Raw genomic sequence first — 11,848 nt, 5'->3', positions numbered from 1 at the left:
GTGAAAGGTTTTTGGGTACATTCAAGGAGTGGAAAGATCACTCGTCCTCGCTCTATTTGCACGAATCGGATTCTGGTAGCTTTGATATCTTCGAAGAAACGGAATTGCGGCTATTCAGCGAAAGCCTGCAGATGTTGGAACATACAATACTCATGGCAGAGGAAAACTCGGTGTTGTAAGTGAAAAATGAAGCCTTGATACTCGATCGGCCGTCAATATCTTATTATTTCACCAGATTGGATGAATTCTCTATATCAAGAGCTCTTTCCGACGTGGAGTGGACCTCAATAATGTCCAGAGAGAATGAATTATTTTCAGCAGCGATCGACATGAATCGGAAGCAACACGTGCTACAGGACCGACGATTGGCACTCAAACGCATCGCTCGTGAATCCGAAGCATATGAGATTGGGACGCAATACCGTCGAAATGTCATTGGTGAGCTCTTGTCTGAGATCAGTCGCTTGCGCAATGGACAACCAGTCTATACCGAGGAAGAAGACCAGCTTCCTATTGATGCTATCAATGCAATGACCGGTGATTGCCAATGCCTGCAAGGCGATGAAGCCCTTCATGGGGGCGAATCCCCGATCCCCATCCTTTGGCGAACATGAGACACCCTTACCCTCTCTCCGAGTTTCCTCCCGCCTTACATGTATATCAACCAGACAGCTGGTCATATCCATGGCAAGACAAACTCCAGCGACATTTCGGAAGTTATGGGTGTGAGATTCTCAGCAACCAAGTTGTATAATCGCATGCTTATGTATCGCAGCATGAAAATATTTCCAACCTCCCCCCCTTCACTGTCCCTTTTGTCAAAGATAAACAACGCTATCATTGTCGATATGATGGCCTCACACTAGGGCCCCCAAGCTCACCACGGCATTGCGAATTTGCTGAATTTGATACTCTAAGCCTACTCGCGGATTAGTCATCATATACTGGTCTCGAAGCATGTCCTAGACGTTGGATTGAATAGACTGGATAGACTGAATGTTTGGCTGATGGCCCCTTGATCGGTAATATATTTCTATGTAGTTTTGAGTGGGAATTCCGTTACACGGTATGTACCGTATTGTACTGAGGGCAGCTGCTTGACCGCACAGCCACAGTAAATTACGACGAGCCACAATTGCGGAAATTTACACCCGATGAAGGTATGTTCGAAACACGTATGTTTCAGTCATGAACCGTTTCTTCGTATGTTTGGTTGGCCGGCTTGGATCACTATGGATTTGGTCAAAACTTGTGTAATACTAATGTGGAAGTTTCAATCTTGCTCCAATTCATTCTGTGATGATTAGAAGCTTGTGGGCAAGATAGGTTGTTCAATCATATGGTTGTGAGTAAAATATGGCTGTATTGTCTTGGTCTACCCAACAGATCTGGTGAATTGAAGAGACTTCGTCGGATAGACGTCCAGAGAGATAGGTAAATTCGATCGCTTACGCAGGTTCATTGATATTGAACGTACCAAAAACACATGACTGGGGCACGTGACTGATGAATTGAGGGAGAGTGATGAATTGAGGGAGCGTGATGAAATTGAGGGAGCGTGATGAAATTGAGGGACTGGTAAATTGAAAGTAGTCGACTGCGTGCGCATGTGATATTACTGATTAACCCAGCGCTCTAAAAATGGCAGACATTGAGAGCCTCTTAGTGCTGCATTTCGTCACCAAGTTGATCATGGATGGGTTGATAAAGACAATGAGCGTTCTTGACACTGTAAAGACTGAAAAAGGTTAGTTGCGAAAGGAAAGAAGCAACAGATTGAGCAGGGAGAGATAAGGCAGCAAGGGGACGATTAATCGGTGGTTTGGTCTGTTTGCTCAGACATCGATGGTTCCAGATGGCGACTCTTCGATAGCCCACAGTAGCTGTGCCATGAATAGGAACACGGAACTTCCTCCTGCCATCCATCAACGTCAGCCGAGGCCATCACTGATGCCTACACTCGCAAGTGTTCTGCCCTTTGCTTCCGCCTTCTCGGACGCATAAAAAAGGCCACATTTCTCCCTTCGGGACCAGTGACTCTGTTCTGCTATCCTCGCATCAGTCCCAGCTTGAAATAGTCACAGCACAATAATCTCATAGTAAGACATATGTGCGGTGAAGCTGGCCAGTCAATTGTTGATAGACTATCGAAAATATTTGTACACTCGCAACCCGGCAAGGTCTTTATTATTCGTTCCCGAGCAAAGATGCCTTCATGTCACTGGGTTCCCTGATATTCAAATACTTTCTCAAGTAGAATCTCACTATTGGGATTTGACATTCAGGTAAAAACCCGCCGAAGGCATCATAATCATTCAGCTCATCCCTGTTCCAATTGAGCGTGACTCGAGGTGAGCGTGCCTCCCGAAGAAGCATGGATGCCCTCCGAGCTAGAGGGTAGCAGATCCGAGTTACCCACCGAGAGAGAATCTGCGAACAAGGATCGAATCCAACTACCTAGCGGACCCTGCCGCAGTCGACTCCGAACTAGGGCGACAGCTCTAGTCTTGTGACCTTGGATCATATCCGTCTGAGCGTATCTACTCCAAAGGTGGTGCAACGTTCTTCATCGAAATGTGACCAGCATTCACAGAAAACTCTATCAGAGACTTCTTCGCGCTGCGCTGGATGCTTTGCATATACATGCCAATTCTCGCGCTTGCACCGATGTTCTTTATGGGACGTCTCCCGGGATTAGCTTGGCTCCCCGTATTTGACTCAAGCATGAGGAGACCGGAATGAGAATCTGGCCTTTGCGACCGTGACGATAAACGAACGCTATTGCATTGGGTGAGATGGAATATTTTCAGTTTTGATGCATCTTTCCATCCACGTATTTCATGAAGCCTATGAGGAACGCCGTACATATCACACTGAATATCTCGACGCGGATTTCTCAATGCTATTAGCCGTTCCGATTGAAGCTTTTTGTATTTCGTGTCGTTTGCATACTCCGCCCTCGCCGTTCCCTCTCCGCTCAGTGAGAGTGTCGGTAGCTGTGAAATCATGCTTTCTCGTATCTTTTGTGGTATTTGAAGATGGCATCCTCAAATTGCAATTATATTCCTGCTGATTGACCAGTTCCGACCTGCTGTCAATCAGAACAATTGGTCAAGGGCGAGTAGAATTGATGCACCATTTTCAGATGGACGTTGCCAAGACTGAAGGGATAGCTCCATTAGATTCCTCTGATCCAAGAAATAGAATGGTAAAATCTACCACGAGAACGGACTGAGGGGCTTTTAAAAACGCTAAAATCAGGGGCCCAAGCCGCGTGGACCTAACTGCGTTTGGGGGCCGCGATCGACATTCAAAAAAACGAGACAAGAGGAGTAAGTCAACTGTTTGTTGTCAGTTCAATTTTGTCTGCGATTCACCTGTCATTCAGGTGCTCTTGCTCGTATGGGCATGGGTGTATCACGTCATGTACTTATGCTCTTCCGGTGGCGATATATAGGCTACCTAAGGTCCATGATGACCGCTCTTCGCATGTGACTGAGATTGAATGGGCGAAAATCGGAAGAAGAACATATCGAAGTGGTTTACGAACCATATTGGTGCTTACTTTTATCTAACGGTCATACCGACGTAAGACCATTCAGACCTCGGTCACGGCGATAGGACTGTTATATAGCTCACGATGCCGGCCGAAAGCCAACATGATTCCTAGATATGGTACCTACCACAGTCTTGACTGGCGCTTTATAACATTCAATCAATACCGGATGGAGCCAGAACTTGAGTGCCTAATTGGATATCATTTTCAAGATCGAGGCTTGATGGATGAGGCTTTAGAAGAGGTCGGACCAGGAACCGCAGGAAACGAGAGGTTGGCCTTGTTAGGAGACACGATTTTGTCGCTTATGCTACTTCGTCGTTGGTACTGCGAGGGTAACACCACTGGTAAGTCTGCTCCTGCTATCGAGGACACTGTATTGACACCACGTAGAGCAAGGCACAAATCTGCTTCAGGCTTACGCCTGCAATAAGTACTTGACCTCTCGGGCTAAAGCTTTGGGTTTACAGAAGTTCATCCACCAAAGACTAGACCTTGAGAGAGGTGTGCCAGATCATGCATTAGCTACTATGGTGGAGGCAATCCTGGGTGCTGTCTGGCTTGATTCGGAGGAAAACTTACGCAAGGTGAACAATGTTATGAGCAAAATCAGCCTGTATCCGGCGAACCTTAACGATTGCACCTAAAGGGTGAGACTCATCACTTGAAGTGACAACAAATGGGCCGACGCGTCGCTCGAAGAATGCATCCCAAGAGCGAGAGTATAAGCGCCTTGTGCCGAAGTTCGAACCCGAGCCTTTCCTAAATTTCTGGAGATAACACGTCATGACTGTCCTCTTCTTCAAACAGAAACAGTGGTGTGAGATAGCTGGATATATGGTGGTCACGGAGACGCCAGTGAGGTCGCAGGTGCGCAAAAGTACAAAAGTTTCGTGTGAGTACGGTACTATCCGTACGCAGTCATTCTGGTATTTATTTACTTGTATCTGTCTGGGGTTAACTGACCGTAAAAGGGATGATGTCATGCAAGATAGTGTTCAACGCCGAATTCAAGAGAGCTGAAACTGTTTTCATCATCGTCTGTAGTGCTTGCCATCTGCCAGATCGACTCATGGGTGTACTTGCCGTGGTACAATTTGAGGCCTTGCATCAACCATCCGCGGTTATGAACAGACTCGTTAGGGGCAACTTCCTGGATTTCGGAATCACCAGCCTCTTCGCCTTTCGTACTGTGACGGACACGCTCACCAGAGGCAGTCAATGTAGTGATAGTGTCACTCGATGCTAGGTTTCTGGTAAACGCCGTCTCCGGGAATGTCGCGTATACAATAAGGGTGACACCGCCAATGATAGCAATAGCGACGTAGTAGATATAGCGCCATGGGTGGAATTTCACAATGAAGCCATCGATAATAGCTCCAGTGGCGACACCTAAATTCAGGGAGGCATTGTATAACCTAGGATCTAGTTGGTAATGAAATTTGCAATTAAATCGCTCAACGCGGTGGCACTCTACATCTGCCCGTTTCAGCCACGGTCACCGTCTCTTTCATGAGGGTTGAAGTGCTTCAACAGATTCCGAAATAATGGGTTGGAGACTTTGTGGTCGACAGAAACGCTGAACTGTACCTGCGGTTGGCCGGATGACCCTTTGGTCTCGCTAGAATCAATTCTTTCCATCCCCAGCCCTGCGCTGCTGAATGTTATTTCTCTCCTGTGTACTCGCAGCCCACTAACGTTGTCTTTACTGGAATCTTTACTACGTGGTGGCACAGACACTGACATACTCTCAAACCCAGGGTGGTGATTGTCTTTCTTTGGGAGAGAATAACCAAAAGTCCAGACCTTATTGGAAAGCCTTCCACAGGAAACTGAGCCTAGTTTCCAGGACAACCATGTGAACCGTTGCAACCAAGGCTCACGAGCTAGGTTCTCCTCGATCGCCACCCACCTCACGAGAATGCAACGCTACTATCATACCATGATGAGACCCTGGACACAAGAAACACCGGTAGCACCAATAAAACGCCGCGCGTGAATTTAGACAGACCCAGGTACGGTTCTGCGCAGATCCCAGCAATGACCCATGGGACAGTAGATCAAGGAGGTTCTAATTGTGGTCCAGACACGGTCCGCAAACCCAGACTTGATGGCAGTCAGCCTGGAAATGGAACAGGTCTTTGTTCCTTAGGAGGCACTGCTAGGGCAGGTCAGGTATTTGAAATATCACGCGGATTTCTGGCAACAGAATGGTAGGCTAAACCCCGATCCGTGGTTGTGTTCTCCTAGTTGCTCTCACAACAGAGTAAGCTCCCCTGTCAAGTGGCAAGCTTCTCTTTGTCTATTTGGTCTGTAGAACGTTCTAGAAGCTATGTATCTTCTCCTGCACCAACCTTCCCCCTGATGATTATACTCTCTTTGAGCCAGACACACCCTCTCCATCTGCCCAATCCGATCGCCAGTCTGATAATTCTAGCAGACAGCTTATAAAGATCTATGCCAATTATGGACAGACCACATGAGCTTACGTAAATAAAGTCTTCCGGCTTTTGCATTAGAAGCCAAGCAACCGATTGGGTCCCTGACATGAGTCGTCGTTGTGGGCCGGCCCTCCTGCGGCCCCTAAACTTTATTTCAAGCACCCTGCGCATTTTGATCATGACGCTGAATATACAGAATCTTTCAACAAAGCTCTGGCCCCTTACAATATCCTATATATTACGAGGCCGGGATTGTGGTGATTCTTCCCTAATTCTCTTGACTTCTCTTTTGGGCTGTAGGGCTTAATCACAAGCAACCTACAAAGTAAGTGGGCCAGAAGTCTGTAGATAAGCTTTCGATTAAGTTCAAACTTGAATCTTTCATGACAACCGCATTCTCTCACCGAGCGCGCGTTTCCATGGTTCATCCAAACTAAGTTGTCAAAATGATTTGCGGTTCCGCTACTGATCGACAGTCCCCGCTCGTGATTCCGGTCGTGTGAAACTTATTTTCCTCGTGACTTAGGGCGTGGGTCGAAAACAAATGGTATGCTTCAGCTATAGAGACCACTCTGCTTTCGACCACCCATCCAATCAAATCCAACCAGACGTAGGTGGGTGAAAAGTATGGTTAGGCACCAAAATCGGGCCCAAAAGTATGGTCTAAAACCGGAGCCCCAACACCAGAGGTGTTTGGGGCGACTAGCTTAGCTAAGCATTAAAAGGGCCCGAGTAGTGGGTAGTGCTTCTTGTAATAGCATTGGCATTATGCTTCCCATGACTTTAGCGTCCCCCCCATGATCGACGCTGTATGCAATATTAGAGATGTCTACCCCCCGCTGACGGCATCCACTTACGCCAACAGACATTGTAGGGATTTAAGAATAGATATATGCGGCAGCCATTACCACGATGATTACATCTTTAAGCCCCAACTGCTTAAACCATGGAACCCTGATTCACAACATTATCGCCCTACCCCACGGTACTGTACTTCGTACTGCTGCGCGGTCCCTCATTTTCCCCACCTGCTCCGCTATTCTCACTGCTTGTGATGTGAGTCATATTATGAATTCCCCCGACCTCCTATTCCCCGCTCACCTTTTACTCTACGTCTACCTTTATACTAAACACTTAAGGATGTCTTCTTCCCAGCTCAGGCTGATTCGACCTCATACGCCAACTACCAAAACCTCGGTAGATGAAGAATCGGGAAAAATGGTATTACAAGACGATTTTAAAATGCGAAGACTCTCAGCAGCCTGCAAAGAGTGTCAGCGTCGGCGGACCAAAGTAAGGATCCTGAATCATATCGCATACTTAGCTGTTAACTTATTGATGTCTCAAACAACAGTGCAGTTCTGGAAATCCGTGCTTGGAATGCACGAAGCGTGGCTCTATTTGCATATTAGATAAGAGCTCCGACAAGCGACGCAAAAGCTACGTAAGGAAGATGGAAGAAGAACTTGGTTTCTATCAGAGGTTTTTGGACGACTTTCCAAGGGCAATCCGGAAATCTAATGATGATGACGTCCATCATATCATCAATATTGTGCGGTCGGGACCATCAACCAGTGGAATACAATTGAGGTGAACAACGTTCTTATGGGGAATAATCATTCTGGGCCCGCAGTATGATTTATGCAAAACCACTTAACGAAGCTCTGAGCGGATTTCACAGATAGGTGCTGATGCGGGAGTCAAGCTGATTTATATACTTTCATACTCACCGGACCTTCAGATTGTTGTGATATCAGCATCCATGCCTCAGGCATATCACATTCAGAATTCATGTGCAAGGGCCAGCTAGGGCAGTGGTGGACCTTTCATCATTATTAACAATTGCATACTCCACTGAACCCTCGGTTATTGTATTTTATCACTATAAATAGGTCGAGAAGTACTTGATATTGGGGTTCAGACTTAAACAATCTCGTGAATCGGATGCTTGTTAGCAGCAACTCAGCTAGTCCAATCGTACATCTCAACACAGATGCCAGTATTCTCTGCAAAAGTATTACAGTAAATTTACGAAACTTTCCATCACTGAGAATATCTTTCAATACGATTCAGTATTTGAATCCGAGCTAACCCTGTAATGGATTAGGGTGTTTCGGAACCGGGTTCGAGACAGATTCTGTGAGAACAAAAGTGGTGAAACTAATTTCGATCCATCCTGTATTGGCCATAATATGTGTCGGAGCGGGCTTTCCACTGGCAGCGCTCGATGGGCATCCAGCCAAGGACCAGATTTTCTCCTCCCATTCTGGCCAGCCCGATGGGCTACGTGGGGACATGGTGATGCTAAGGCAAGTGGAAGAAGCGGTAAGGAACTGGTCAAATGGACAGCAGTAAGTGAATTCGCAGGTCTAGGTTGGTTGAGTTTAGGAGACCGTTTCAATATCCGGTCAACTGAAAAAGATCCTACCGTTGCATCAAGAAATAACCATATGTTTATGACGCATTGCTCAGTCCGTTGAGCTGGTCTCAGACTCCCGCCAATCGCATGAGTCAAATGTTTGAAGATTAACAAGGCCCACGTTTGTTGATGCACTTTTGGAAAGGTGGCTGTGCAGAGTCAACGACTTTGAATTGAACACAGCAATAGGAGCACCTTTTTGTTGGCAATTCCACATGATTTCACCACTGCGTTGAAACATGTTCATCAGGACCGGCTTTTTGTTTTCTTTGTTTAAAAGAAGTTAGCATTCCTGTTCATCTTCTAGACCCGTTCATACCTTCATATCATAAAAGATGAGCCATGTGTCAACGTAGTTCAACATACGATGTGCAAAGTCATTGGCGAAATATGATGGCCACGACGGTGAAAATTTTAGATTCAAACTCATTTTGTGAGTCGTTTTCTCGGCTATATCCAGAATAGTGCTTCATCGGCGGGAAGTAAGGAAGGAAATAGTAGAGCTTGCCACCCCCCGGGTTCCCATTGCAAGCAAAGCATTTCGGTTCTGGTCCCATTTTACAACTTGCTATAAAACCGTATTGTGATCACGATACGTCACTGCAAACTCTTGATATGGGAAGCCTAATTTTGAGGTCTCCTGATAGGCGAGATCGATCAGCTGATAGTATCTGTGAACGGTACGTCACGTCTGCATACAGAGAATGGACTAGAAAAGATATCATGTTGTGTCCTTGTGGCACACAACTATCGGAATGCCTTAGCTTGAGTTCTTCTCCAGAGCCAATCTGTGGCCGCATTTTCATACTTGGTCAAAGGAGATACCAGATGGGGTATTGAGCTTCAGCGCCTCGGGATGAGAGAATTCAGACTGATGCCAGACAGATAGGGCAGAAGAGAAAGTTTAAAATGATGACCCGAAGACGGATGGTGCAAGAGTCAATGCTGTAGTTGATATTTAATTCTAAGAAGGAAAAAGGGGGGCGGAGAGGAGAAAGGGGCAACAAGCGGTAAATTCTCCGTATGTACATTTCAAGTAAAATATATTTACATAAATACTAACGTATTTCGAGGAGTGGTTGGAAGTAGTGAAACGGATTTGGATCGATCCTATTGCTGTAAAACCACATAGATATGTTTAGTTTACAAAAACAAAAATAAAAACAAAAAAGTAAAAATAATGATGTTTTATTGAAACTTTTGTTCTCATCTGTAGGGAACTAAAAAAAAAGAAGGGAAATGGAGATGCCACTGACGTAGTGGTGTACCTAAATCTGACCCAAGAGGGTCGTAGAATCTACCCTGGCTTTGGCTTGGCTATGAGGGTGGCAATATTTGTCTTGAGTAGCTTAATGCCGGCCGAAACTTTGGCAATCACTTGCGCTTTGTGCTCTCTGTTGTTGAAGATACATCGACTATCGCTACCGACCGAGAAGGGTCTCTAACATCAGTACCACGCACATCCCTCCAGGGCCTGATTGAATCCATCAACGTTCACGGACTCTCTGAATGTTTCAATTCTAGGCCGGGTTTTGGTTGCGGGATGTTCTAGTCGATGGGCTAGTATTTCTTGCGAAGGGTCTGTCAGATAGGACTGATAGTCCAGGTCACTAAGAAAGTAATGCTCCATACACACAGAGCTTGAAGTAGAGAGGTAGCTTGTCTGAGAATCATTGCCGTACTCGAAATCTGAAGGGAATACAGACGTGGAAGTTGGAATAGACCGAGGGCTACTGAAGGACATCTGGTGAGGAGACCGTGTTGTTTCGCTATCAGGCGCCCCAGAATCGAGTGGCACAATGTGTGCAACCTCTCGGATTGGCCCGCTGAGCATGAGAGGATCTTGAGGTATCGGCTGTGCTTCAGACATCTGGCTGCGTGGGGAGCTTCTTACGCAAATGGGATTTTGAATGATGGTAAGTTCCAAGTCGTTCGGCACGTTGTCCCGCGAAATTGAAACTCTCGCATTCACGCCTGCAAATAATCAGAATAAGCTCCACGGGTATGGAGACATACATACTGTGAGTACCATCGAGAAGTTTCTCTTCATTCTCTCGCACGTAGTATAGTTCATCAAGTAGATTTATTCGATCGGTTGGACATATCTGTCGTCGGATGATCTCATCTGCCGCTCTCAATCTGCGCGCAGTGACTCCGTGGCTGGCGCGTAATTCACAAAGAATATGAATGAGCAGCTCGATTCGTTCTAGATCGATAGTCAAGGTATGTCGGTACGCGCAGAGAGAAGGAAAGTACTCACCGGCTTTGTACAGATGATCTGGCTCTCGATGTCGCACTTCAAGCGGCCACCATGGCGGCTTAGTCTCATCAGGACTGCATTGGTATGTTATCCCTGCCAAATTCTTTCGCCCATTGTAGGGAAATTTGACCTGTTTCCGCGGCTCGACAAGCCTGACATACACTTTTGCAAGAATCCTGCAATTCGTCTGTAGCAGATTTTCGAAAACCTTTTCGTAGTACCGACGAAGAACGCTTGGGTTCCCAAGAGAGATCATAATATTCTTGGAATTTAACACGGTCTCTGCCATTTGTGGTGTAACCTCATCCTGCGAAGATACACTGGTTCTCACAGATTGATGGACTAGCTTTTCAGGCCACTGGACTGGCAATTCATGAGGTGCTGGGGCTATTTGTCTAGCGATATGAGCCTGAGTCTGTGATAGCCCCGCTGGTTGAAGGTTATAGGTTTGTTTGGGTTGGGCAGAGGTTCCGCGACTTAGCAGCCCGAGAGGCGGCGTTGCCTGTATACCTATTCCAGTTCTTCGGGTTAGTCTAACAAACAAGATGCAGTCAAGGATTTCACCAACATTGAATCTTATCTGAATTATCTTCGAATGCCGAGACCGCTTGTAGAAATCGGGTTGTGACTTCTGGTGACAGGATGCGGTCACGATTTTTAGAGATGGAAGTCGAAGTTTTATGGCGGATATTACCTGCTTGATCGATGTAAATAACTGCAAAATGAGGAAAGCCCCTCTCATCACGGTTTTGTAACGACGGGGATGCTATTAAATACTATATCAGCCCGTATTCACAAGCAAAAGCCGCTTAAGACGAATGATAGTATGGTTTTCCTTAGGAATTGAAACTCAAACCCTTGGACGAGCGCTCGCAACAGTAGTCTTACTGGCTGTCAGATTGAACAGGGAGGGAGGCTTAGAATCAATGATGATCACATCCGAAGAATTTGTAGCCAGTGACATTTGGATGGTTGATTGGACAAGCAGGGCGCTTGAATGGTGGATATTTTGTGTGAAAGGAAAAGCAGGAGATGAAGGGATTTATAGAGAGGGGCCCTTATAATTCGGCCAGTCAATAATTGGTCTAACAATTGTAGGTATCATCGAACAATCAAAGTTAGCCACGGAAGCCGACATCTGCAGCCAAGCGGATATCCTAGCTGGAACCGTT

At 46.2% G+C, this 11,848-nt stretch overlaps 5 protein-coding genes across 5 annotated transcripts; 3 read left to right on the top strand and 2 right to left on the bottom strand.

The window, feature by feature from the left end:
* Positions 1-26: 26 nt before the first annotated feature.
* Positions 27-614, top strand: PENARI_c115G02021 (uncharacterized protein; the record flags this gene model as incomplete). The annotated part of the gene is made up of 2 exons (XM_022637905.1): positions 27-175; positions 236-614. Coding segments are annotated over 2 exons (528 nt in total), but the record flags the coding sequence as incomplete, so codon positions are not given.
* A 3,045-nt stretch (positions 615-3,659) lies between these two features.
* PENARI_c115G09189 (ribonuclease III domain-containing protein) lies at positions 3,660-4,203 on the top strand (the record flags this gene model as incomplete). The annotated part of the gene is made up of 2 exons (XM_022637909.1): positions 3,660-3,903; positions 3,950-4,203. The coding sequence occupies 2 exons, from the start codon at positions 3,660-3,662 to the stop codon at positions 4,201-4,203; spliced, it is 498 nt and encodes a 165-aa protein (XP_022482239.1).
* Positions 4,204-4,538: 335 nt separating this feature from the next.
* On the bottom strand, positions 4,539-5,197 carry PENARI_c115G09179 (uncharacterized protein; the record flags this gene model as incomplete). The annotated part of the gene is made up of 2 exons (XM_022637908.1): positions 4,539-4,948; positions 5,059-5,197. The coding sequence occupies 2 exons, from the start codon at positions 5,195-5,197 to the stop codon at positions 4,539-4,541; spliced, it is 549 nt and encodes a 182-aa protein (XP_022482237.1).
* A 1,712-nt stretch (positions 5,198-6,909) lies between these two features.
* PENARI_c115G02182 (uncharacterized protein) lies at positions 6,910-7,409 on the top strand (the record flags this gene model as incomplete). The annotated part of the gene is made up of 4 exons (XM_022637906.1): positions 6,910-7,053; positions 7,137-7,194; positions 7,248-7,290; positions 7,352-7,409. 4 exons carry the CDS (start codon positions 6,910-6,912, stop codon positions 7,407-7,409), a joined length of 303 nt encoding a protein of 100 aa, XP_022482238.1.
* Positions 7,410-9,863: 2,454 nt separating this feature from the next.
* Positions 9,864-10,965, bottom strand: PENARI_c115G03516 (DUF2841 domain-containing protein; the record flags this gene model as incomplete). Its single annotated transcript, XM_022637907.1, has 4 exons — positions 9,864-10,390; positions 10,437-10,622; positions 10,677-10,750; positions 10,838-10,965. The coding sequence occupies 4 exons, from the start codon at positions 10,963-10,965 to the stop codon at positions 9,864-9,866; spliced, it is 915 nt and encodes a 304-aa protein (XP_022482236.1).
* Positions 10,966-11,848: the final 883 nt, after the last annotated feature.

This window comes from Penicillium arizonense (assembly GCF_001773325.1).
Source record: "Penicillium arizonense strain CBS 141311 chromosome Unknown PENARI_contig115, whole genome shotgun sequence".
NCBI lineage: Eukaryota > Fungi > Ascomycota > Eurotiomycetes > Eurotiales > Aspergillaceae > Penicillium > Penicillium arizonense.
Note: the sequence above shows the minus strand (reverse complement) of the source record. Positions and strands in the feature narration are given on the sequence as shown.